Source organism: Apteryx mantelli, chromosome 6 (genome assembly GCF_036417845.1).
Source record: "Apteryx mantelli isolate bAptMan1 chromosome 6, bAptMan1.hap1, whole genome shotgun sequence".
NCBI lineage: Eukaryota > Metazoa > Chordata > Aves > Apterygiformes > Apterygidae > Apteryx > Apteryx mantelli.
The window spans coordinates 28,516,999-28,544,733 of NC_089983.1; the positions used below are offsets into that span (position 1 = coordinate 28,516,999).

Consider the following 27,735-nt stretch of genomic DNA (forward strand, 5'->3'; position numbering starts at 1 on the left):
AGTATCACCAGACTCCCTAAGCAAATGTCTAAGATCTATATCTTCAAAAACACTGCCAGCTGTGGCATAACCCTGGAGGTGTTAAAGCTTTCATTTAAAAAATTCTCCTAGGACATAATGAAATAGTCTGTGTTCTAAACACTGGCTCTATTGGGATTTACAAATGTGGCATTCACTCCCCGTTTCATCTGCTTCATCACAAAAACAGGTGTTTTAAGGTAGACTAGACTGGGCTCTGAACAAAACACAGCTTGAAGAGGAGGAGGGATGCTTTTTAGTCTTGTTTTTTTTTCCCTTTTTACCCATCAAGTTAATCGTTACAGCAATCAAGCTGGATAGTGATAAAGACTGTACAGGTTTTTTAATTTCATTTCAAATATTTTTATTCATGACACATTACCCACTAGAGCTGTAGTCAGACTCATGTTCAAAGACAGCCCTTTTCTCTTAGAACTGTTTTTCATCAACAAAAAGAATTTAAAACAAAAAACATACTAGGTTGAGTTACAGTGAGTTAGTCTTTGTTTCCCTGCCTAGATGACAGCTCAGGTTAAAGCAGTCCACCCTCAGCCTCTTTAGTTGCATGCGAACAATACTTCTAAGGTTTGTAGGTTAAAACTTGTGGCATGCAGCAGAATTCTTCACATAACCTTATATATCATGAACAGTCAGCCAATAATTAAACTACTGCAAGACCTCATCAATACTCTCTACAAGTCCCTCTTCCCCCAATATTGGTATGGCAGCATGGTATCCCAGCTATAATTTGATCTGTGGTGTCTGTCTTTATTTTTAAAGCCCTGATGCTTTAATGCTGAATGATGTTAAGCCTGGATTTCAAATGTAACGTCATTCAGTGTTTGGGTTTTGCTCCCGATCTTTATTTTGTTTGGTCTTGGACTAAGCATTGATTGGGTTATCTTTGTAGAGATTGACTGACATCTGCAAAGCTAAAAGCAGCTATTCTATTAGCAGATGATATAAGTACTTTTTTTGGTCTGACCTTTGAAACTGAACAAGAGGTTCATGTGCAGAAAATGTACATTCACACCGTCTGTCTCTCTGTGCCAGCCAGATAGTTCCTTTGGTCCTAACTATCCTTATGAAACACCTTTTGCTTCCCTGGGTTTATATTCCTGGACTAGCTAATGTACTGTTCAACAGAGTCAAAAGTTTGCTTCTGGTAAGAACCCAACTATTGTTATACCCAGTAAGAAGCTAGTGTAGAAAACCATTCTCTAATAGTTTGAATCAAAGCTGGCATGCTAGATTGTGCAGCTGATTTTAAAGTCTGCGGTATGGCAGCAGCAACCTCAGCTCCATGACTCTGACAGAGACCAATGTGAGTGTTTTTTGAAAGCCTGCTCTCTTCCCAGGGTATTCCTACCCCAGCACAACATTCTACATTCCACTAGAATGAACAGTCATCAGCGTGCTAAAGCAGGACAGACTGCCCCATTCCTCTCTGCCCCCCCTTCCCCCCATGTTTTTTATAATATTCTTGTCTCTAGTATGGGTGGAGAGGGAGGAGGAATGAAGGGAAAAAGGGGTGAATAGGCAAAGGAGTATGCCCTTCCGCTTCTGGGACAGAAAACTTACTTGTTACCTAAAGCTTCTCCCATTACCCTGATCTGTCTAGCTGATTTGGAGGCTTGTTTTTTTCTGCAGTTTGGTAGCTTGTCTGATGTACTTGTTGCTTTTACTTGTCATAGGATTTTAGCAAGGACTTTGCATTTATATCAAACCTACTACTCTTTTTCAGTCAGGGGTTTTCTGGCCTGTAAGCGAGTTTGCTGCTGGCTTCTCAGTTTCCTTGGAAAAACAATCTTCTCTTCAGTGTAATGAGCAGTTTGTTGAACTGTTAGAGCACCTTTCCCAAAGCAAACATGATTGCTTTAAAACCCTACTGACATTCTGCTGACTGATCACTTCTTCTGCTCTGTAACCTCTACTGAGGTTTGTTTCAATAACCATCTTTTATACATGTTTGTAAGAATTAGCCCTTTCTGGATCAAACCCTTCAAGACCACAGTAGTAGGCATAGCGAAGAGCCAAGTTTTGGCTACTACTTTTGAGCACAACTTCTTGTCACTTGAATCAAGTATCTGATTTTCTTTTGGTTTGCTTTTTACTGTGTTCTCACAACAGCAGTAAAAATTAAATTCTTTGCAATGTTCTGCAGCTTTTCATTGACTATTTTTTCAAATTGTAAAATTTCTTCCTTAAATGTTTTAATTCCCCTTTCAGTGTTATTTAAACATTCAAAGATTACTACAGCTTTTTTCTTTTCTTAAGGGTTAATAAAATCTTTCATTTACCTTGCATTCTTTTCTTTGCTAAACAGATCATTCTCTGCCATCTTTTTCTCCTTTTCCTCTTGTAATGATCAGAACTGTTACTCATCTGTTTCTTTCCTCCTAATTAAGCATACATAATGTGATTCCAAATTCTTGTCCTGCTTAAAAACTGCTGGCCCACAACAGCTGTCCTGCAGTTCCTCACATTACTGAATAGCATCCCAATGCTGTTGTTTCCCTGTTCAAGTTCATAGATTAGGTTCTCTTCACCTTTTGTATCGTACTCATCTTGCACTCTCGGTATTACCCAGAATGCTATTTCACCAGTCTCTTTTGTTCTCCCTCGAAAATATTCCTCCCAGTAGCCCATTCTTCCTTCATTTTTTGTGAAACACTTCTTAGCATTACCATACTGCGGAGGAAGCTTCCTCTGAACCTTACATTTTCCAATAAATCCTGGAGAATACTCTAAGGATGGTTTCAAAGCATTACAGCTGTTGCCAAACTTGAACAGAGGGCAAATAGATGCTTCTTTTTCCTTCACAACCAGTTCTTTTCTAATACCAAATGGTTCCTTGCAATCATAACTTTATAAATATAAAATCTTCCTGGAAAGTGTTTGGGATTTTTTGGATATGTATATCTCTTTATCTAAAGAATCTTTACATTTTACCATCCCTGAATAACAAACTTAGCAGACTAAAACCAATGGAGACATTGTTAGCTAAAGCCAAATAAAGTTATCTTATTAACCCCAAGAAGAGAAGAGAATAACTGAATGTAATCAGCTGTTTCTTCAGTATTTTCTTCAAGTCGGTCTATTTTCCAGGTCACCATTAATATAACTCTCTCATTTATCCATCAAAAGAATGCATTGCTGCAAGCTGTAGTTAAAAGTCCTTTTAGGGACTAATCTAGTCTTTCTGTTCTTTTTAATATATTTTTCTATCACTATTGGTACAGGTAACATTTTGGGAATGTCAAGCAGTTCTTAGCTGTGCTCATAGGTTTACAAGACACCTACCCTTTCCATGCTTCTGTGGAAGCAACTGAGGGCCATAGACTTCAATAGATGCGCAAGTGCCAAAAAGTTAGATGCGCTGAGAGCTTTTTGTGTATCTAGCCCAAAACACAAATCCCTTTCATCTAACATTGTTCCCTTGGGAAATCCAAAACCCTGGAAACAGTAGAAAATCCTTTTTCCATTGAATAAGAAAATGAATGTGGCAAAACTTGTGGTTGCAGGGATTACTTTGTGCCCTCTGTGAATTATGCGGCGAAGTTCCCCTGTTTGTTCTGTGACGCACAGATTTGTCCATCCTCTGGACTGTGTCACTAGATGCAAAGAAAGGAAGGCAACTGGTTGAAAAGCATACCATGGTTCTGAACCTGGTGCTGAGCTGCCAAATGCATGGTAAACTTTAGCAAGGTGCATATGTTTAATGCCCTTGGATTAGCCCAAGCTGTACTGTATTCATAAAACTAACTCTTTATGCATTATCATATCAAGTGTCTTTCAGTAAATATTTTATACATCAACCCTTATGCTGACAATTCTCCTTTGGGGCTGCTGTCAGCACAGCTATGCATTAGGTATGTCATCTTTAACAACATCTCTTGAAAGGGAGCTAAATTGAGACCTGTTGTGGGACCTAAGGAATTGCCCTACAGCACAATTGTATCGTGTAGTATGATTCTGTTTCTCTAAGCTGCAGTTCCTTAGAGGGTATCCCAAGAATAGACACTAGTGTGGCAAATTCACCTTACTCCCAGGACTACAGCAGTTACTCTCCAGCAGGATCTGCCATCTGTAAGTGGTCTGAATGCAAGAATGAAGAGCTACAGCTCCTCCTTTCAGGCAGCATACATGGATTTCCAGCAGATACAGTAGTGGGGCATTGCTTGATGAGACAGGATTCAACTAGTTCACTTGGGTACTAGCAAACAGTTTGCAAAGAATTGAGTGTGCTTTTGGCAAATGTCCTAAATTATGTATTTAATGAACATCATTTACCCATCTTGGGGATGGAAAACTTGAGACTACATGTTCAAGAGAAAACAAAACATAATTTCAAATTAACTTGCCAAGGGGATTTTTGGAACCATGTCAGTTCTTGACCCTGACTAGAGGTATCAGCAGGAATAAGATTCCTTATAACCTAGGAATGGCCAGGTCCCATGAGGTTCTAGAGTTTATTTTTCACATGCCTGCAGAAGATTGTGTACTTCAACAACAGTAATTAACTAGATTGTGCATTTATTTTTCCTAACAGATAACGGCTTCAAGAAACCAGAGTAAGTCATGTACACAAATGGAACAATCAATATTTCTAGGAATATTCAATGATGTTAATGTCATCAGATTAAATTGATACATTTATAGTAAAAATGATATTTAAAGTGAAGCTGTTCTCTAGAAGTTGAACTGTCGTATTTGATACAACTGACACAGGTAGGCTAAAACGGTCTTAGTATGATGTGAAAGGAGTAGCTCTTAAAAACAGAGTAATGGCAGCAAAATGTTGATTTTCTTCTGCAAATGTTTTTGATATTCATATTTATGTCTCTTCAGTGCTTTGAGCCTCCCTGGTTTAGTTTGAAGAATGAGTTTTTGAGGAATTTTATTCCATCTTGATTGCTTTCTGTTAAGGTTTTAAAATGTAGCTGTGAGACTATCAAATAAAAGAATTAGCTCAGATCATTTGAGCTCAGATATTAAATTTTAAATGTAAAATGTTAAAAGCTGAAATGACTTAGAGACCTTGACCTTCAGCTATGATCTGAGATGGGAAGGGGGATGAAGAGCTTCTCTCTTCCTAGATCTTGGGACAGCTCTGTAGCAGACTGGACATGGGTACAGTAATTTGTGCCAGCTCTTTCTGACACAGTGTACACAGCCTGAGAGCTAGTCCCAGAATGGGGAAGCAAGAACGTCTCTTAATTTTTGTCTTTATCAAATTGTCCATCTCAGAGAGTACAAGCTCAGAATGCAGTCTACGGTGATTCTTGCATATTTCTTGAAACGCAAGTTCTGTTCGACTTTCATGTGCCACACACATGTGGCCCTACCTAATATGTATATGAAGCTTCCCACAGGCTTTCCAGGATCTGATTTCTGAAAGATGTCCATGATGAATATAGCTTGAATGCATTTGTTTCATTAAAAAAAAAAATGCGAACTCAAAATCCTCTCTTCATTCATCATTGAATATATACATCTGATGATTGCTGCTTCTTATAATATGGATCCCATCCATAAAGGTGGAGCAAGATCTTTAGATTTTTAATTGATTGTATAGAGTAGCAAAACCATGTGAATACTGAAAGAAAAACTGAGAGGTAGAGCAAGAAATTCTGCTGCCACTATAGGTGCGTGAATATACATGCAAAGTAAGAAAAAGTGGGAACAGGACCTCCCTTTCTTAAATAAAGGCTAGCCAACAATTTGGATGACAGGCATTTCTCTAACTGGCCTCAAAGACCCCACTAGCCACATTACAACAACAATATTTTGAGGAGCTGCTTATGAAACAAAGCATAAACCTTCAGATCATTTTGATCACTGTTAGATCAATCCCTAGTCCCTGTCTAAAACTTAAAAGAACCATCAAATCACTGGTTCCAAAGGAGTTTGAAAGAAATAGCTTGTCTCTTCAAAAGTTCTGGATACAATGTCTCAAATAAAAAGTAATTTCAGAGAACAAACCAAGAGAATAAAAGGATTAATGTAAAATCTTCTCCTTTTTGCTAGGAATTTCTATGCAAATGAACAACCTTCTGTACAAAAGAAAAGTAAAAAGTGAGCTAAATTCAATTCTGTGTAGTATCTTTGCATACAGCAAAAATACATAATAAAGTACAAGTTTATAATTGTACATTTTCTATTCTTGAAGGTCATCAGAAAAGAAGGAGAAGAGTGTTCGTGTTGGCTTCTTTCAGCTGGTAATGAAAGCTATGCATATAAATATTTTATATGTGTTGTGCTGCAGAATAAGTGACAATAATCTATATGGTCGTTTGGGGGAATAGCTGTGACTAAGCCGAACTTCTAAGGATTAAACCACTTGGCATGAAATTCTGCTGCTAAAATCAATGGGAATTTAATAGAACCCTTTGTCATTTTGTCAGCTGGGTATTGATTATCGATATTTGTGTCATAATTGTCTATTAAATGCATTATGTTGAACCTGCTGGTGGATATGGGGAAAGAGAGTTAGATGCACAGCGGGGGATTGGGCAACCTTGGTTCATTTTTATTTCTGCTAAAAACTTGCTGTGTGATCTTTGGCAGATGATTTAGCTCCCCTGTAGTTACTACATGGATGTTATATGATTTGGTAACTGTAGAAACTTGGAAATACCCAACTCTGTGTGGTATTTAATATCTAGCCTTAGATGATGCATCTGATGGGCCTTGGAGACCCACAGGGTATTTCTAAACTTGAAAAGGAGTGCAGTTGAAAGATGTCCAACCCAGCAGCATGCAGCAAAGAGGTTTTATTACTTCTGTTCTGGATGTAGCCTAGGCAATGAGCCTGAAATGTGTCCAAACTAATAAGTCCTCACTGTAGTACTGAGCCAGTGCAATTCCATCCATGTGGTCTGTACTCTACTTGGTTAAGTATCACAGTTGTAGAGTTGTTAGTTGGAGAGAGCTGAGATCTGTCCATATTTACCACTTTGGGTATGCCCAGAGTTAGATAATAGTCACAAAATACAAAATACATTGCTTTCTACCTTATGGCTACTGGAACAGGAATCACAACACTTTCCTTCCCTGTGAACTGGCTTACACAGAGCTAAGCAAGTACAGAGCTTGAAAACTGTAGAAATTGAGAAACCTCTTTTCCAGACTGTGTTTGAGGGCTGTCTACTGAGCAGAGGGGCCTGTTTTGCATAGATATTTAACTCTGAAGATGCAATTAGTAAACAGAGTGTGATTGCGTCAGATGTTCTAAGATATCACATATATCTGTGCATTTTCTAAATGCTTTTATTTTCAGTAAGGGAATTCCTAGAGTTCTTAGAAACAAGGTTTACAAAACAGTGATAATGCTATGCTTTTCTTCTGACTTCTTTTTTGTAGAAAGACCCTTTCTTTATTTTTCTTTTATGTTGACTGACTTGTTTTTCCCTTTATCTAATCTCTGCGTTTTTCCCTTTTTCTGTGCCACAGAGTTCCTTTTCCATACGTGCTCTACGTTCCCACCCCTTCTTCTCTTTGACACATTATACCACCTATAGAATCTAGATTGGTTCTTCAGCAGGCTATGGTTCCTCTTTACACTCCTTTTTCTAAATATTTAGTATTTTACACTAATATTCTGCATGCATAATTTGGTCTATGTATTTATGCATGACTTCAGCCTGAGAATCAGACTTCACACAATCGTGACAAAGGTGACTGAAGTTACTGTATGTCAGCTGAATCCTCAGCTGCATGTATACATGTACTTAGGCCATGACAAATGCAGGCTAATAGGGTTTAGTTCAATCCTTTTTTACTGTCATATTTCTATACATTTCTCCTGGATTAAAAGCCAATATTCAGTTGCCTGACTCAGCCAACGCATTGTTTAGGTGGCTTCCTACCACAGTGCCCCAGACTTTTGAGAAAGCGGTTAACTGTATTCAGAGGCTCTATATAAGGCCCTGACCCATGCCCCACCCCAGGAAATCGGCAAAGCTGACTATATATATGGATTATAACTTCCTATTCTTAATCTTTGAACCAGTGTCTGGAACAATGATAATGGAGTGATATTCAGCTATTACTATTATATGATGATACATTCATTCATATGGTTAGATTCTGTTCTTAGCTACATAAAGGGAGCTTATAATACTTGAGGAGATAGCAATCATGGATACAATTAGATTAGACAGGAGAGAGAGATTTGTCTGCTTTGTGTATTAAAGAGAGTTCTGAAACTTAAGGAGAATAATTTTGTATCTGATTCACCTGATAAGTGACTCATAAGTATACAGACAGCAGGAAGACTGCTTCTGAGCAGAGATTTTTTTTTTTTTTTCCCATCTCTTTAGTTTCGATTTTCTTCATCTATGGAAATTTTAATGATGACTGTTGGTAGTTTCTGTGCTATTCTTCATGGAGCAGCCCAGCCAGCCATGTTGCTTGTGTTTGGTGCAATGGCAGACACGTTTATTGAATATGACATTGAAATACAAGAGCTTAAAGACCCAGGCAAGGCATGTGTAAATAACACCATAATGTGGATCAATGGTACTACTCATCAAAATGAAAGAAACACCTCAATAAGATGCGGGTAAGTAGTAGATGTGTTTGTTTCTTTTACTTTGTTAGTAAGGCTTGTCAGAGAATGTATTTCTAGTGAAGGTCCAGTTCAGCCTTTAAAGCTTACATTTTCTATCCATAGAGCAGAAAAGGGGCATAGGTCTTGTTGCAGAGTCCTGCTCCTGAGCTGGAGATACTTCCTGGAGAGATAGAAGGTGAGGTTGGGTCTTAGTCCTTCCGCTGGCAATATCAGCAAGGATGATTTAGTGATGATTGTTCTTAAAACAGACACACCTGCTGCACATATGAAATCACTGATATGTTTTCTTTGGTGACCCACTCAATAGTAATGACTTCTGCTTGTTTTGGGTAGGACTTGGATACCGATAAGTGCCTGCTGACTTCTGAGCAAGTTAACTAAACTGTTTCTAGTCACTGAAGAGAAATGGGTGCTTCTAGGATGCAATTTGTCTTAGCCTATGGGAGGTGTCTAAGACAGGTCAGATGAACTGCCCTATAGGAGTGCCTGTTTCTTTCCATTAACTATAATAAATGGAGTCAAGATGATACATTCAGATATAGGTATCTACCAAAGCCAAATTTGAACCTGTAACCTTTCCTAAGGCTATGTTTTCAATGCATCATTCCAAGAGTTTTCTAATCTCTGAATGATATTAAATTAGATATTTAATTAGAATTAGAGGTTACTTGTCTGTGACATTCTAAGCATATGGGAAGTGACTCAGGTTCCTAAATGTAGGTATCTAGGGCCAAATTATTTCCTCCAGGCTGTCCAAGCTGGCCCCCCAGATGGGGCTGGCAGGCAAAGGATTTGTCAGAGACCTCTGTTCTGTAGCAGCACCTGGAGACCAGGCAGAATACATGAGAGTATTAAAAATGGCACTAGATATCTATGCTTAGGCACCTATGTTTAGACTATGTGATTATAGTGTTCCCTTTTGACTGAAAATCTCTGAGTGTACCAAATTCTGGTCAAACAGAATGATACTTGCTCTCTGCAGCAGCTAAAAATCTAGAAGAATAACCAATAACAAACTGAAATCATTGTCTCAAAGTAATCTAAATGCAATACTAGCAACTCAATGCCTTTCATGGATATTAGGAGTAATTTAATGCTCCTACCTGAGCTAAAGGAAATACTCATTTCAGATTAGTGAGCTTTCTAATGGCACAAAGTAATATTTGAATATATTTTAGCAGCCCTTCATTTCTCTCTATAGAACACTGTTTAAATCTGAATATGTTATTCGTTGATGTAGTGCTACAAAATAACTAAGCTAATTTAATATATAATGAAAATTTTTTGGACTTATCCCCTTTAGAAACCTCTCACCTGTGCTTTTTCTCAGCATGCGGTCTGGTGGCATTTCTCATCTGGCCCTTGCAGACTACAGGGCTGCACCAGGACAGAAGAGAATTTCCTGGTACCTCCTAGTTCCATACATCTCTGCGATAGGGACAGGAAACAAACTAGCTATTGCTAGGAATAGGCTCAGTATTAAGAAACAGTCCATCTGTCAGCAAAACAAGCTGACTTGCCATGTAAACCTTGAAAAAACACCAGTTTAGAAATTTGTTAGAAGATTAAAACAGTATTCATCACTTTTTTTTCCCCCCGCAGGCTGCTGGACATTGAACAAGAAATGACCAAGTTTGCAGGTTACTATGCAGGAATTGGTTGTGCAGTACTCGTGTTAGGATACCTCCAAGTCAGTATTTTGATTTCCTATGACTCCCTAATTTTGATTTCAAAATTTGCCTCACTAAATGATTAGGTCTATAATAATTGTGTTCTCTTTAACTGCTTAGTCAACTTCAACACTTGAGCAGAGCAGACACTTTAATTTCTAACCCTGTGGGCTGATTATTGCAATCTAAGACCTACTTGTATTTGTGCTTACCTTTTTGCATGTATGCATTTTACCCAATGAGATGAATGCGTGCTGCTCCTTTCACATCACGAGAGATGTTTGCTTGAGTGTGGTTAGAGGGAAAAAGTGGCTGACATAACCAAGTGTCTAAGTATCCTGCCCACTGGCAGAGAAAATGAGTCACCTTTGTGTTGTACCATAAAATGTAATATTTACATTTGGGGCTTTGTTCAGTTTCCTGCACACAAGCATCTAGTGCCATTTAAACTAGTCTTGGGAATCTGAGACATCCCTGAAGAATGAGAAGATTCCTAGTTGGTATGTCAAATGATGCTAGAAACCTGTGTTTGGGCGACTGAGTAGAGCCCTGTGTTTCTGTTAGAGATTTTCTGGAGTATTGCTACTGTAAACATAGTGCTGGAGAAGAATCACACCCTACACATGCCGTAGTAATGGTTCAAACCTTATGCCTGAGATGAGGCACAAGCATGGATGATTCCTGCAGAATCTGCTAAAGAGACCACTGCTCTTGAAGCCTTTTATAATCACAAAATTCACTTGTCATTCTCCTTCCTAAAAAATATCTGAGGGTTTTGCTGAGGTAGGATGGCTGCCATCCCTATATTATTTATAGCTGTAGATAAAAAAAACTTTTGTCCCTACGACGTTCATGTAACACCACAAGTAATTTATCTGTGTCTGCTCTCAGCCTGTGACAACTGAGACAAGTGCTTGATCAGAGGCTGAAAAGAAGTTGTTGGATTATTTAAAGATCAGGGGCATAAAACAACTGTCATGTCTATGTAGCTAGAATATATTTCATCTGACTAGTAATTTTATCAATAGCCAAACTGCTTTTCCTGTTTGTTGGGAGCAGAAAGACTTTTACTGCAATTCATCAACCACATTATTCTCTTCCCAGATCTGCTTTTGGGTTATGGCTGCAGCTCGTCAGATGCAGAAAATCAGGAGAGCTTATTTCAGGAAAGTAATGAGAATGGATATAGGCTGGTTTGATTGTACATCTGTAGGAGAACTGAACACCCGAATTTCTGAGTAAGTAATCTAGAAAAAATATATGCTACAGAGAACATTTTTGCACTTCCTTAGGTGCTGTGAATGCCTGAGCAGTCCAAACACAAACAGAGTGCCAATAACTAGGCATTAGCCAAACACTGTTTAATGTAAAAAACAGGTATTCCTTGGAGCAAGGATCAGGCTCGTGATTCCCCCCATCTTCCAACTGAGTGCCACAACTGTTAAGCCACAATCATTTCCCTTTCATGCCTTTTCTGTTGCAATGGTTTGGTTTGGTTTGGTTTTGCCACCTTGTCCTGTCCTTCCTTTTTCCTCCTGAGCCCAATCCTTCAAGAATGATCTATAATCTCACTGCCAGTGCATATTCTTCTGAGGTTGGAGATGTGAATTTGAACCCCCTCTCACTTCCAGGAAAGGAAAATTGTTAGGGGCACACTTGCTTCCACTTGGCTTTTAAAAGAAAAGAGTGAGCCTTGCTTAAAGTTCTGCAAAAGAGGGTACAAGCACCTACCTTTAGAAAAGGACCCAAGGTAGGTGGAGAAACCTTCTTGTCCTGGGTAAACATTCAGCCCTTAGAAAAACAGATGGAGTTTAAGACTTGCTCCTTTCCTTAGTGGTTCCTGTTTACAGGCTGAAGGCAGCTGCATGATAAATATGCTGACTCTAGATGGCTCCCTGTTCTCTGTGGTGCCTGCATGACAGTAGGCAAAATATTTTTCTGTAGTTGACAGGATTTTTTTTTGTCTTTACTCACTGTTCAGCAGTATCTATGACTTTCACTTGTGTTCTACTTATGAAGAATAAATACAAAGTGTATGTGGCTATGAGGATTTTCTCTGGCAAAAAATAGGAACTGAATTTGTATTTTTCAAATAAATAACATCCAGTTCCTTGATCTTCTTGACTGCAAAAACATTCTCAAGAAGAAATATAAACATGTTCTTCATTCACCACTCATATTTTCAACAGAGGACTATGATTTTACTTAATATATCAATGAGCTAACAAATCTGCACTTTAAATCGCAGTACCATTTGGTCCTATGTAGTCTGGGAATTCCCAATTTTGCTTATCTCAGGGGTGAAGTAGTAACCAAGAGCAGCAAAAATATAATGACTGTTCTGCTTTGAGAATTTTTTTTCTGCGGTTGCACTGGATAAGAGCGGGAAAAAACAACAACTCTGCAGCTGCATTAGGACCAAATGATGTTAACCACTGCCCTGCCATCCCCCATATGACAGAGCTGCGATGATGTTTTGCCAGTGCCTGCAGCAATAATGTAGCCCTCTATTTTCTGCACTCCCTCTCATTTAGAGAAGAAACTACCTGAAAAGGTGTACAGAGGGATTAGAAAGTGTTGGAAGGTGAAACTGCAAAGAGGGTTACAGCCCTCTTCCCTTTCCCTCCTCCCTCAGCAAAGCTGTATGTTATATATTTAGTGCTATATGATGGGAGGAATGCCATATCAGTTGTACTGTTTTCCCATTATCATACAACTGCCTCCAGCTGTGATGTCTCTGCCTCCTCTTTTGAATCAACGGGCACAGTAGTAAGAACCAGATAGTGAAGGAGGCAGCTGGCAGGATGGCTCTTCTCAGGAGAAGCCATATCTTTTCTGAAGTATTCATAAATAAATGTCTCCTGCCATTGCAAAGGCATCAGATCTCCTCACTGTAGCCCAGGGCCTTTAGAAGAGGTGAGGAAGATAAGAATAGGGGAGAGGAAGGTTCCAGGGCCCTCTCCAGGAGAAAGCACCTAACCCAAATATGGCCAAAACCTGTAACACGAATGAAAGATATGATCACCAATCATCTTTTGTTTTTTGTTTTTCCAGTGACATTAACAAAATTAATGATGCTATTGCTGATCAAGTAGCAATTTTTATCCAGCGCTTTACCACCTTTGTGTGTGGATTCCTACTGGGATTTGTCAGTGGCTGGAAACTGACTTTGGTTATCATTGCAGTCAGTCCTCTAATTGGGATTGGAGCGGCTGTCTATGGCTTGGTAAGTGATTTGTATGAGGTCCATGCCTGGGTGCAATGAGCAGGGAAGATCATGCCATAGAGCTAGAGGGGTTTGTGGAAGAGAAGGCTATAGCACCTCTTGGAAGTCCAAGAGGCAGATTCTGGTCACAACAGCACTGAAATAAACAGAGCGTCTCTGCTGTGCCCTGTCCTGGAGAGAGCAGTCTCGTTCTGAGAACCTGATGATGCTCCTGGGCATGGCAGGGCATGTGGGAGAGGAGGATGTTGTTCCCACTTTGTTTATTCTGATTCCAGGAATGATATACCCTGCTTCTAAGATGGGAGTGTAAGCATACCTTCCATTAGGTCCCATGGATGGATATTATTGTTGCTGAGGTCAGAACCTGGCCTACAGCATCCCTCTATTACTACACACCTGTTTTAAATGGTTACTGTACATTGGGCTTTGGTTCTCTACAGAGGTTAGGGGGGGTGGAGATGATCCAGTCTAGGAGCTTTAAAACATTGAAAACAAGTATTCAGACTCACCTCAAGCTGTCCCTGCTCCAAGCAGCTCCTACATCCTCTCCCAGCTGTTCCTGTTTCTGTTTCTCCTCCCACTCCCTCCACCTCCCTTTCACTGTGAAGAGGAACCACATGGAGGAGGAGAATTTCAGGCTCCTCAGCATTTTCACCTCTGCTGCCTTACTCAGCAGGGCTGGGCAATTTCTGATCCTCCTTTGCAATCTCCTGTGCTCTTCGTTCAGGTTCAGCCCTCTTGCTATTTCCCTTCTTCTGTGCTGAGAACAGTTTTTTATCCTTTGCTATCAAACCTGTAGTGTAACTCTGGCACTTTATCTGCTTCCTCCTTCTCTTTCATAGCTTGTGCTGTGACTGCAAGTAGATGATATGAATAATGACTCAGTGTGAAGTGGGAGAGCAGCATTCTGCCAGGGAATGAAATAAAACCTTATCTGAGTCTTTCCTTCATTTGCACTTTCTCTCTGAGCTCATTCTTCTTTATGTTTATAATTTTTTCCCTTTCCATTCTTCTTTCTCTGTCCCCAACTCTTTCCTTTCACATACATACTGTTCGGCATTTCCTCCTCCTGAACCTGTCCAGCCCAAGTCTTTGTTTTCTCCCATAAAGAAGATAAACCCAAGGTCAATCTGGCCTGGTTTCCTGTCTCTAAAAGTGGCTGTTAGATGCATAGGGTAGAGTACTTGAAGAGGGAAAGCAAATAATGACGCTTTCCAACTTCCAGTGACATGTCATTCCTGAGGTCAGGTGGTATCTCTGTGTGTGACAGTCCATCATGACATTTTCTTCCATGAATCTGAGCACTCTTTGACCCTAAGTAAGCTTCTGGTATCTACAGTATACTGTGGGATGCTGGGGAGGGAGCTGTTTGCTGTTAGCCCAAGTAACATGGCATAGTGGTGGGCAACATGTTTCCATCCCCTCTTCCTCAGTTGCGTTCCCTCCTCTGCCAGAAGCTGGGCCCTGCTGCAGTGGCTAAGGGCTTAACCTTCCTGCTTAACCTCCCCTTCCCCCCGAAACACACATACCCTCCATCTGCAGATTGCTTAAGCCCAACTGGCAGCAGAAAGGGAGGGGAAGCAGTTGTCATCAGCTGCTCTTTCTAGCTATTTGGAGCAGAGTGGTTGGCCAAGAGGGTAAATCTGTTATGGAAAATACATGCTACAGAGATATATATGCCCTAGCACTAGAAGACAGAAGTTTCTGAGTAGGCAGCATGCATAATAAAAGCTTGCTCAGAGCAGGGGAGGTGAACTCATGCAGAGTAGGTGCTGCTGGGTGACAGTCAGTAGTGCTCACCACCATCCTTGTCTACACCTAACCAACGCTTCTTATGGTTTTGTAGGCTGTGGCAAAACTGACAGGCCGAGAATTAAAGGCTTATGCAAAAGCTGGGGCTGTGGCTGATGAAGTACTCTCATCCATCAGAACAGTAGCTGCTTTTGGTGGGGAAAAGAAAGAAGTTGAAAGGTTTGTTCAAATTGTAAAGAGTGTCTGGTTTCTTTTCTTATGTAACAACATAATGCTATCATACGCTTCAGTATCCTGACAATTAGTCTCTCAGTTCTGAAACAGTGACCATCCTTCAGCTTTGAGTATTTTGAGTATGCATGTATATCACAGAAATTTAGTTTTCAAATAACACTATGTATGCAAAAACTGTTATGGAACTCAGTCAATCTGTATCTGTGTATTAAAACATCAGAAATACTATCTTCAAGTCATTCCCACTTACAGGAACATATTGTCAAACTTCCCTTTAAGCACTTTCTGATAAATCACTTTTGCAGCTCATCTGAAAAGTCTGGGTGGTTTCAAGCTAAGTAAGAACTAGTTCCAGAGCCCCCATGACGATGTCCATTTATTGTGCCCACTCTGAAAGTTTTATCTTAAGTAGGAATGTTTGCATGATTTAAAAAAGAGGGGAAAAGGAAATAGTCTGATTGGACTGGGAAAGAAAAGTTTCTTTTTTGTCTGTTTTTGTACATAAATTGTAATATACATGTGTGTTACTTTTATTGCTTTAATTAAAATATTGCAACATGGATCCTGAAAAATGGAGGAAGTCATTCATTAGACAATGTCAGAAATAATAGTAACAGTTCTAGTTACAGTAGTAGTACTTAACAATCATAAATGAGCATTAAAAGTACTTCAAAATAAGTAAATAAATAAAGGTATTGATAAAAATATGTCCTATTAAATAGAAATACTGAGAGGTATGAAAACAATCAAAACTACTGTCTTTCTCACAGTTACCTGAATGTTCATGAACAGTTTGTCATTGTTCACCCACGTCTTATTACAGACATCTGATGTTTAACCTGACCTTTTTGGCAGGGTCCTAAAAATAAGAGCCTTTGATCTACAGGCAGATAGTTTCAATTCTCTCTGATAGTTTCTGAATTCTCTGTGATAAATACTTCTGATTATCTGGCTCTAAGTTTTCAGAAGTGCTTATTCAATAGAAAAAAAAACCAAAAAACCACAAGGTGAGTTTTAGACACCTGAATCTAAACTATTTACTTCCTATGTTGCCAAGATTGCAGATTGCTACTTAATTTTGTATTTCTCCTGATTAAACTTAATTTATAGGTTGTTCTCTTCAGTGCTTTCCTCTTCACCGCAAGATATGATGATTTGATGGTGTTATGTTGCAAACCTCTTGCATTCATTTGAAACATAGTATGGCTGTAGGACTTTCTCTGAAGCTTTAGCCAAATTGCCAAATCTTGTGTCACACCACTAAAACTCCCAATCCCTTGGTCAGGTATATGTAGCAAGTGTGGTATTCCTTGTGCTTATTACAGCAGGACATACAATGATTTTGTGATCTGGGAGGACTGTTGGTTTCAGCAGAAGCAACAGTGATCTCTCACTTCAGAGTAACAGGTATCAACCTTATGTGGACCCTCAATTCCCTGCAGCACAGTCAACCATTGAAGGCATCTCATTTTCGTCTCTTTTTATATGAATTTTCTATCAAATTGATTTCATCTACTTTTATTTTTCAATCCTTCTACAGATATGATAAGAACCTGGTGTTTGCTCAGCACTGGGGAATTCGAAAAGGAATAATAATGGGATTATTCACTGGTTACATGTGGCTTGTAATTTTCCTGTGTTATGCATTAGCTTTTTGGTATGGCTCTAAACTTGTCCTTGAAGAAGAAGAATATTCGCCTGGCACTCTTCTACAGGTAACCATTTTAGTTCGATCTAACTTTTGTGGACTGTCCCTGAAAACATTAATTCTACAACACATATTTGTAATGTTCTGATATCTGCTACCTAGTGGTAACAAGCCCTGTATGTTTTTTTTCTCAAAGGTCATTGCTCAGTATATGCATAAAAGTATATGACTCAACTGGATAAGAAAAAAAAAATGCCATGTTCATTTTAAAGATTTCAAATGTCACCTACTGTGATCAGAATGACACTTGCATTTGTGTGTCTGCTACACATCAGAGACCTGAAAATAGCTTTCTCGAATCCTGGGTCTGCCTGTAGTTTCTGGAATATTGGCTCTTCTGGAGAGATTTATTTGTGATGAAAAATCCCACTGTGGTAAAGAGGAACCTGCCCAGAGAAAGTTTTATCAAAGCTAACCTCTCTCATATGAATAGTTTCAGTTTTGCTGAATCACCATTTTCTGTTGCAAATTTCCTACCCAGCTCTCCAGGGGACAAAAAACATGTAAATGTTTTTGACCCAAGCTGGCCAAAACACACATGGCTGTGGCTCCTGAAGTTTATAGAGAAAAAAAGCATACTAACCTGCACAGCACTCTTATGCATCCACTGCTAGCACAGTAGATGCTTTAGAGACTGATAATCTAAATGCAATAGAACCAAGATCTACAGATGTTTCAGTTATTCTTCGCTCTAAGCCAAAATTGTCTGAATGGCAGGCTCTGGTTCAGACCCAGAATAAATTTCTCCTGAACCTTGGTAAGCCCTGGTGTTTTGGTGAAACATCTATTTCTGATCATTCTGTCTCTTGAGCACCATGCCAGCTCCTAACCCTCACAGCAGCATGTAGTGCAGAACTTCCTGCTAAATGGAGCTTGCTAAATTACTCTGAGGACACTGTAAAATTGAGTCATCCTGCTCTAGGAGGGTGGCCTTCACAGGAAATCATTTGCAACTGCTCTTGGCACCAGTAGTTGACACAAGGCAGTGCTGTGAAAAATAAGCTGAGCAATTTCCTTACCTTGCACCTGATAACTGTAGTTCAGAGGTTCCAAATGACAAATAGCAAACTGTGGGGAGCTACCCTATAGCTGAAAAATTGTAGCTGTCAACAGAGAGGGTTTCTTATGCTCCCCTTGCTCTCTCAAAACTGTCAGTCATCTTTCTTATACTTCATATTTTCCATCATACACTCCTAGTGAGTTTGGGGGGTGGTGGTTTATAGATACAAAACATTTAAATATTCTCTTTGCAGTCTCTGAAAAACTGTTGTGCGTGAGCCATACTGAGTTGAGATAAATTACAAGTTGCCTTCCCTTTTTCTTCCAATCAAAGCTACAGGACCTGTTCCCCTCCTGTTCATGATAGAATCTGACATGTATGTAACCTACGTGCTTTGGGACTTGTCCATACAAGGAAATTAGTCTGTAGTAAAGCTGAGTATGAATTTATGGCATGATCTATACATCACAGTATAGATGTTTACAGTACACATTATGCAGAGTAGTGTCTTTCTCTTCAGTCCTGGGGGTTAGTCTCAGTAAATATCAGAGTGGTGCAAGGGAGAGCTGAGTCCTGTGTACTTTTCTTTCTTCCTGGACAGTAATGTTTTCTTCTACACCTTGCCAGCTGTCCTGACTTCAGTCTGTGTTGTATTCAAAAGACTAGTAGAGTCTTTAATTGCTTCTTAGCAGACTTCTCAGGCATTGTCAAACTACAGCGGAAGATTACATACCAGTCCTCCTAATACTCAGGATTTATATTTTCTGCTGCCTGCAGAAAGTCAACTTTAAGGCCTTGGGCCATTTGTCAGGAGATGGCAAATGTTCACAAATGTCGCCATAAAGAACTCAGAATAGTCTCAGGTCAAATACTGGCATATCCAGTGTTGATAGCAATCATTACAGTTCACTTTTGTGTGAGAAGGAGGCCAAAATATTCTCTGTAGCTGGTACCTGCTCCAGAAGCAAATTTTGCAAGTGTGATTTACTGGTAGGCATTGGTCCATGTAAGAATAGCAATGATTGCACAGCCAAAGGTTGTCTATTTTTTCTTGATGTTAATTTGTCTTAATCACATCCTATAGCAGACACATATAGTTTATATAGACACATATATTTTAAACTTCTCTAGGCTTTTGAACTGTTGCAGACTCTCATCTGCTTACCGGTCACAGACATCTCCAAAGGATTTACTTGCCACCTTGTTCAGTTGCAGCCCTTTTTTCAAGGGTGTAGGCACACCACCACACTGAGATGGCTTAAAAAATATATCAGTGGCACCTCAGTAAATGTCTGGGTGCACATACTCTAAGTCTGGGGAAAATATGAGATAATTTGATTTATTTCAGCCTGGAAACAAAGTTGTGAAAGGCAATGGAAGTCTGTTCTCAGATACATTCGTTTGCTTTGCTGTGAACTGATTTTGCTTGTACAGTGAATCACTGCGGTTCAATTGATGCACAGGAATTTGTTAAGCCACTGTAGTTTGATTTGTATTTCTGAGCTCTAAACTGTAATAAAAATGTGCTGTTAGGTTTTGTTAATTTTTTTTTCTATTTTGTCAGGTTTTCTTTGGCGTTTTAGTAGGAGCTTTAAATCTTGGCCAAGTATCTCCCTGCCTGGAAGCTTTTGCCACTGGCCGTGGGGCTGCAACAAACATTTTTGAGACAATAGATAAAGTAAGTAATGAATTTTTAAGCTCTGTCACTTGGTAGTAGAAAAATAATTAAATAGCCCTCAAGCAGGAGTAGTTTTATCCACAATGTAAATGAGGAAAAATGAGAGCAATTAAAGAAGAATTGACTGTGCAATAGAAAGGTCTAGGTGCATGCACACGTGTTCAGAGAGGATGTTGAACAGATTCCCCAAGTGGCCTGTTTCTGAGTAATGACGTTTTTTCCACCAACTACTTCTGTTTCTTGCTCCCATTTCTCCTTACATACAATTACTGCTCGGTGCTGGCCCACAGAAGGCCTGCATGCAGGCATTAATAGTCAGCTTGCAGTCAAAGTTTCAGCATGAATCTAGCTCCAGGCCTCCAGACGGTGCCAAAGGATGTGGCTCTATTGGCATTAGTTGGCAAGGCTGGCCTCTGTCACCTGTCCCAAAGCTGCCCTTAGTGTGAAATGAGACCAAATGAACACAAGCAGTGTTCCCACAGCATCCATAAATGTTATTTACAACATTTTCAGGAGAGATAAATAGATGAAATGAGATTGTATGAGAAAGGTCTGAGAGTTGCTGGCATTTTTTATGAGGATTCCTTTCTGTATTTGTGTATATTTAGTGATTGGGAAAATACTGTAGATTTCTTAGCAGTACTTAGTATCACTGATCATTGATAGGCTTTACTGTGCTAGGTGCTGTGTAAACAGGTTGAAATGCTGCTTGTCCTCTAAAGAGCACTTAAAGTACATAAGGAAGGCTAGAGAAGCTGTCATAATGCTAATAGACTTTTTAGTTATCCTTCAGTGTTCTGTAATAATAACACATGTGCCTTGTAAGTGGTGCTTCATAAGTTAAAGGTTTTGCTCTAAGATAAGCTGAAGAAGAGATGAATAAGAGAAGTGTTTTTTACAGAAAAATTTAAAAAGCAAAAAGAGTTTTCAACAGTAAGAATTAGCCACAAAAATCAAGATAAAGCTGAGTCAGATAACCTTAGGGTTAAAAAAACAAACTACAGTAAGATTTCATCTGTCTAGAGAAAGGGTGACAAAAGTAGATCCATCCACTTGCCACATTTGTAGGTTTGTGACTAGACAGTAAAAGCACAACTCAGCCCTGATACTGATTTTCTCTGGCACTAAACTTATGGCCTTGCTGAGATTCCCATTTGGAGGATCAGTGAAACCCTTGTTTCTTCATAGCTTAATATCTGAACTTAATTAAGATATAATCCTAAAGACTAACCAGTCTTTTAGCTGTTCTTAACATCTTAGAACATACACATTTCCATTATGAGTATTCCCTTCTATATATTCCCTTCCCTCTGTTTGTTAGGCTACATAAAAAATCATACATGTTTCAATTATCAAATATTGGTGTTGCTATAGTTTTAATTCATTCTCTGCATTTCACAGTTAATATCTTCAGTTAAAACTCGTCATAGATCTGTCCTTAGAAAATCTGATTTCTTTGGGATTCCTCAGATTTCTTTTTTTTTCTCCACTCATGTCTAACACTCAACAATACCCAGGGCCTGGCCAACAGTCAGTGAGAGTCGATACACTTGATGGAGAAACTTCAAATCAGGATTCCAACACTTAAGAGTGGCCATGTAAGGATGGATGCTTTAAATACAAAGAAGTGATTAAGTGTGCAGATTTTCAACAACAAATTGGTTGTTCAGGGGTGTGAGAGAATGTTTACATGAGCAAAGTAGTACATCTTAGTCCTGAGAAGCTGGGTAAAATAACTTAGTCAAAATGCTTCTTGCATGCACCTGTTCTGTTCCATCAAAAACTAGCAAAATGACTGGCAAACGTAGTAAGCCTAAGATGAGAAGAGGGTGTATTCATCTTGCCTGAGCTACCCACTACTGCCAACCGCCCTGTCACTTTGGCCTTAGTTTTACGTTTCTTGCCTAGTAGTCCTGAGGCAGATTCTGCTATTGCTTCCGTGCAGCCAAGAGCTGTTCAAATAGAAGTGTTGTGGCTTTGTATGGTATTGGGAATATTTATCTACTGCAGAAGTGTTGGCTGTTTAACAGCAATTAAATAACACACTAAATTCTACCCTAGAAACCCACTATTGACTGCATGTCAGAAGATGGCTACAAGCTGGATAAAGTACAGGGTGAAATTGAATTTCATGATGTCACATTTTATTACCCCTCCAGACGAGAAGTAAAGGTAATTAATTATTCTTCATCCCTCTTGTGAATATAATTACTGTAAGCAGTTAAAATATGTTGGTTTTCCCAGCAGTTACAGAGAATTAGAATGGATAGATTCTTTTTGTTTTTTTGTTTTTTGTTTTTTTAATCCAGATTTTGGAAAACCTTAATATGGTTATTAAAGCAGGGGAGACAACGGCTTTTGTTGGAGCTAGTGGAGCTGGAAAAAGTACAACAATACAGCTCATCCAGCGTTTCTATGACCCCAGTGATGGCATGGTGAGTTTCCCATTCCAGCAAGGGCTTCTCTAGTCTTAGGAGCTTAAAAGAGCAACATGCTTGCTTCTTCAAGGTGGAAAGGAAGACTCTTAATTTTTTTCCTTTCAGATCCAAAAAGGAAATGAGCAAAATATCCTTTTTTGTCCATTTCAGGGAAATGCTGAATAGTATTATCAAGAATAATTATGTGAAAGAGAAAAAACATTAGGAGGAAATAAAAATTCAGTGCTAAACTTGAGTAAAAACTATACCTAGCCATACAATAATTCAGGAGTGACAACCCATTTTCAATTCCGGGAAATACTGTGTTGAACATTAAATCATTATCCCATAATACTACTTTAGTATATGCCAAATCATTTGTCTATGAATATGAGTTGCATCTATTAACATTTTCATCCCATTTATGTTTTCCTAGCTGGCACAAATCACATACATGGTAACCTATATTTGAAAGTAAAAGAGACAAAGAACCAATTTAGTGTAAAAATATATTTAGTGAAACTCATTTATACAGAATTCAGTTATAGTGAGTTTCTCTGTGACTTCTTTTTGTCCTCATGCCAAAAGACTGAAGTTTCAATATTCCTAAAGAACCTTCCACCAGATCTGAAAGTGCTTCATAGTCTTAAATATTAGAAAATATGTGGAAAAAATAATAGCACAGCTCACAACAACCTTTCTTTCTCCATTTTCAAGAAGAATATTTTTGTTAACTTTTGTTTGCCTGTTCATTTTATAATTAAGACTTTCCCTTCCTTAACTACTTCACCACCACTGAAACAATTGAATAAATTTGGCCAGAAGTTTTGTTTTTCACAGCTGAAAGATAAGGACTAGTAAATGAGGCACGCAGAGGTAGTTTGGGGCTTTGTGACTAGATCTGGCTAGAAAACAAAAATCTCTTCCTCTGGGGAAAAAAAAAAATGTCCCTGTCTTGAAAAGTATCTGCAAACAGATGGTAGAGGACAGATAATTCTTCTACCTGAGTCTCCATGGAGCTTTTAATTCAGTTTTACTAGTGGAAAACACATATGTCTTTATATGTCCAAATTTTTAAGTCCTTTACAGGAAACTAGTTTGATGACTATTTTCTGCCTGGCTTTGTTTGTGAGGCCAAACAAAAAGAGATATTTATTTCCATTGTGTTTTTCTTCGTCTCTGAGCTGGGGAAGAGAATGTCCCTCACTGTTTTGTTTTGTTTTGTCCTTGCTTTAATTGACTCTGTAGATTACCCTGGATGGCCATGACATTCGTTCCCTTAATATCCAGTGGCTACGCTCGCAGATTGGTATTGTTGAGCAAGAGCCAGTTCTGTTTGCTACCACAATTGCAGAGAACATTCGCTATGGTCGGGATGAGGCTACCATGGAAGAAATAATCAAAGCAGCCAAAGAGGCCAATGCTTACAACTTTATCATGGACTTGCCACAGGTATGCTGTGCCTCTTAAAATATTTGGTGGAATTTGATGGAAAAATAGAGAATCACTTTGTCCCTCCCCCTTTGCAGCCATTTGAGCTCAGATGGAAGAGCAGAAGATTAAAATTGACAGTAGGTAGCAACCTTTCCTTCGACAAGAGTTATTTAGGTCTTACTACATATATTTCACCTCCTTGAAACTTGGCAAAAAGTGAACCAAGGAGAATTAGTTCCTCAGGAGTTATACATACAAAGTTCAATATCATGGTAATAATCTACATGATTTTAAAAGGAAGATGTATTTTTCATGCTACTGAGATCTGTTTCTACTCAGGCCAAAAGCAATTTAGAGCCCAGGACTCTCACTAGTCTGCATGTGTTTTTGAACAGTCTATACTGAATCTCACAATCTCATCTCCTTGTATGAGCTCTGTAAGTTACCTAGAGGTTCCCTATTCTTTGATTCCCTCCCTTAAGATGTCAGGGCTTTGATCAGTCCTATAGCATTCCATTTCAGGCAAAAAAATGTAGTGCTGATTATGAAGGAGGTTATTTCATCAGCTGTCCTTGACATCTGGAGCACTAACAATGTTTTTGTCTTTCAAAGTTGATAATTTTTTTTTTTAAGTCCACTGCCAGTACAAACCTGAGAGACATTTTACCAGTGACTTCACCAGAAGCTTCATAGACCTCTTTGTTATGTGTTTCATTTTCATTTTTTTCCCCTCACCCAGCAATTTGACACTCATGTTGGAGAGGGTGGAAGCCAGATGAGTGGAGGTCAAAAGCAGAGGATAGCTATTGCTCGAGCTCTTGTGCGAAACCCTAAAATCCTGCTACTGGATATGGCTACCTCAGCACTTGATAATGAAAGTGAAGCTACTGTTCAAGAAGCACTTCATAAGGTTTGCTATAGTATAGCATAAATCAGATTTAAAAGGGTAGAAATAAGTTTTTAAGGCACTGTGTGGAGGATGCTGCTGAATTGTAACAAAGCATTGAGAAGCTTTTCTTAATAACTGTTTTATATGCACAAATAGAGCCTTGATATTGCCTGAAAATATTTCTTTCTTATTGGAACATTAACAAGAATCTATAATTCACTTTCTTCAGAGATAGCGCTCATCTCTGGATACTCACTGCCCTCCATCTTATTCTGTGTGAATTGTGATCTGGTCCATGTGTTCTGAGTCCCACAGCAACCCCCCTGGGAGGGGTTTTGGCATAAGTAGGTAATAAGATGCTCAGGACTGTCAAGATTTTGACAATTCTCTCCTTGCCCAGAAGGAAACTTTTCCATATTATTAGTAGGATTTGTCTGATTAAAAGTAAATACCGGCAAGGTAGATGCCTCCCCCCAGGACAGCTATGCTAGGCCCCCTTTTTAACCAGCAGAGATTTGATCAATGCAATTGATACAGTCCCAAGTGGGATTCATCTAATCCTACAGTAAATATATAAAATAAGTCAGACCAAAAGTGCCTATTTTAGATAAATGGATTTAATATAAAGGGAGCTTAGCCTGAATGATGTCTTGTGTAAATTTGATAAAATGAATGCCATCCCTGGCAATGAATGTCATTGGTAACTCTACACATAGACAATAGCTAAGTCAAAAGTTTGAAGAATCTACAGTCTGTACAGAGGTTTCACCTGTAATCTTGTTTTTCTTTCTGAATTAATTCCAAGAATCCAAGAATGACCTTGCCAAGGCAGTGAATTCAGAACACGAGTTTCATTCAGAAATAACCCTTTTTCTCTTGTCCCAGAGAATTAATACTTAAATGGCCATTTATGTGTAACTTTGCAGATGTCTGGATTTCTCTTAAAAGAGAGGAGAAAAACAGTCGCTGCAAATAAGCTCCAGTTCTTGACGTGTGATTCTGTGGTTTTGTGTCTATGAACACAGTTTCAGGCAGTTGCGTGTTTTCTCCGTTTGTTCACCAAGGTGGCAAGAACAAGTAGTCTGGAGATATTAGCACAGTGCTGAGCCCAAGTTGTGGGCCACAACAATGCAGTTTCACAGCTTCCATACTGGAACCAGCTTGCTTCCAGACAGTTTAGAGCACTAGCAAAAGAGCTCAAAGATGTCTGCCTCTTTCTGTGTGGAGAATACATGGAAATATGGGCTATGGATGGCGATAATTCAAAGTCAACTGAAACCACTTGAAAGACTCCTGTTGATATGAGCAAACTTTAGGTTACGTTGCACTGTTTCAAGTGCTTCCGTTTGCTGTCCTGGCAACGTGGCTGTTGTTCTCTGGCAGGCTCGCCTTGGCCGCACAACGATCTCAATAGCTCACCGCCTGTCCACCATCAAAGATGCCGATATCATCGTTGGGTTTGAGCATGGACGGGCTGCGGAGAGAGGAACTCATGAGGAACTCCTGAAGAGGAAAGGGGTTTATTTCATGCTGGTGACCTTACAAAGCAAAGGAGACAGGGCGCTTGCTGGAGTACCAGTGCAAAGTAAGTGTCTTGTTTTCTTTTATAAAGTTATGTAAAATTCCACAGAATGGAGATACATTTTTTATTGGGGGCTAGTTGTTTTCCTTTCCACACCCCCTCCCCCCCACATCTTTTTTTCCCCCCTTGAAGGCTAAATTTTAGCATCCTTAAAAGTAATACACTGATAGCCCTGGCCAAAGTGTTTTTAGTACATATGCACTGAATGACCTTCCTCATATAGATCTGCCCCGGAACATTAATCCTGACCTGCAATACCTTGGCATTCTGTATCTCTGTTAGTGCCAACAATCCAGCTGTGCTGCATTTGAACTGCAGGCAAATTACAGAGTATGCTGAAACCACCTTATTTGTTTTGCTGGAGGCAGATTTGAATCCAGGCTTCTGGAAATAGAAGCTTAATAGGATGACTTGTATTTTTATGAAGCATCATGCCTTGGATACAATTATCTTAAAAAATGAGGTCAATTGCTAAAATAAGGAAACAGCCTTCAGCAGTCACACCCCAGATAAGATGGTATGTGGGTTAATATTCAATTTACCTAACTTCATCTTGTCAAATGCAAACTAATATAAAACCTGTGGTATATGTCTATGTCGGTGGAGTAAACAGTTTGTATTATGTCCCTTGCTTTCTACAAAGTATTCCAACTATGACATGGAGACACTTCATTTTTTTTGCAGATCAACAAGGGACTTAGGTTGTATTAAATTTTAGCACAAACTGAAGACCTTTATATACTATATTTTACAGCTGCAGAAAATAACTTGCTTGAGCCAAATCTTGAGAAAGTGCAGTCATTTAGCAGAGGAAGCTATCGGGCCAGCTTGCGGTGAGTGTTAAAAATGAAGATGACTGTAAATCTCAATATATTTCCAGATCTCTATACTTTTTCCAAATATACCAATAGTACTAATTATGTACTGCTCTGTATGGTGTGGCAAAGAGAGTCAAACGGCTGCAAGCATTTACTAAGACACAGTCCACTTGGAAAGGAAGAGCTTGGGTGATATGCTGCTGATTGAAGACCCATGGGTAAATAGAAATACTCTTAATCCTGCTCCCCTTCTAGGCACAATACCTCCTCTACAATTCTGGTCTGCTGTGTTTATGTTCCATTTTTAATATTCCTACCATATAGTCATGCATTTGTATCACCTCATGCACTCTTACTCCAGACATTTGAAAAATTACTTGCTATTGAATTACTTGAGAAATCAAAGCTAACGTACAAAGACGTTTTTATTATGGCTTTGACTTCATGAAAGGTAAAACATTTTACAGGCCAGTCTGTCTTGTACTAGACATTTATTATTTCTTTCAGGCAAGCCCATGTCAGGCATACGTGAGCGAATATGTGGCTCCCAGTTTATAGGGCTCTGTTTTTGGGGGGATAGGTGGTCTGCTTCAGCATCCTGTTTTACTAGACTAAACTACTTTGTAGTGATAATGGTGAATTGACTTGGTATCTTAAGAGCATGTGCAAATAATCCTGTGTGTAGGATATCCCACGAATTTGCTCAACAAATAAACATTACAGGGTACATATAA

The 27,735-nt window shown here is 39.1% G+C and overlaps 1 protein-coding gene across 5 annotated transcripts in view; it reads left to right on the forward strand.

Moving 5' to 3' along the window:
* The window catches only part of ABCB11 (ATP binding cassette subfamily B member 11), a 58,549-nt gene that overhangs the window by 8,341 nt on the left and 22,473 nt on the right, over positions 1–27,735 (forward strand). For all 5 annotated transcript variants that reach the window (XR_001295128.2, XR_001295127.2, XM_013960661.2 and 2 more), the window contains exons 3-17: positions 4,571–4,592; positions 6,191–6,239; positions 8,343–8,584; positions 10,196–10,283; positions 11,368–11,501; positions 13,318–13,489; positions 15,336–15,460; positions 17,016–17,190; positions 19,748–19,861; positions 21,923–22,033; positions 22,171–22,296; positions 23,527–23,730; positions 24,452–24,622; positions 25,985–26,186; positions 26,938–27,016. Coding sequence is in view for 3 of the 5 variants with exons in the window: in XM_013960661.2 (XP_013816115.2) it covers positions 4,571–4,592; positions 6,191–6,239; positions 8,343–8,584; positions 10,196–10,283; positions 11,368–11,501; positions 13,318–13,489; positions 15,336–15,460; positions 17,016–17,190; positions 19,748–19,861; positions 21,923–22,033; positions 22,171–22,296; positions 23,527–23,730; positions 24,452–24,622; positions 25,985–26,186; positions 26,938–27,016 (2,014 nt within the window). In the remaining 2 variants the exon portion in view is untranslated. The remainder of the gene's footprint in view (positions 1–4,570; positions 4,593–6,190; positions 6,240–8,342; positions 8,585–10,195; positions 10,284–11,367; positions 11,502–13,317; positions 13,490–15,335; positions 15,461–17,015; positions 17,191–19,747; positions 19,862–21,922; positions 22,034–22,170; positions 22,297–23,526; positions 23,731–24,451; positions 24,623–25,984; positions 26,187–26,937; positions 27,017–27,735) is intronic.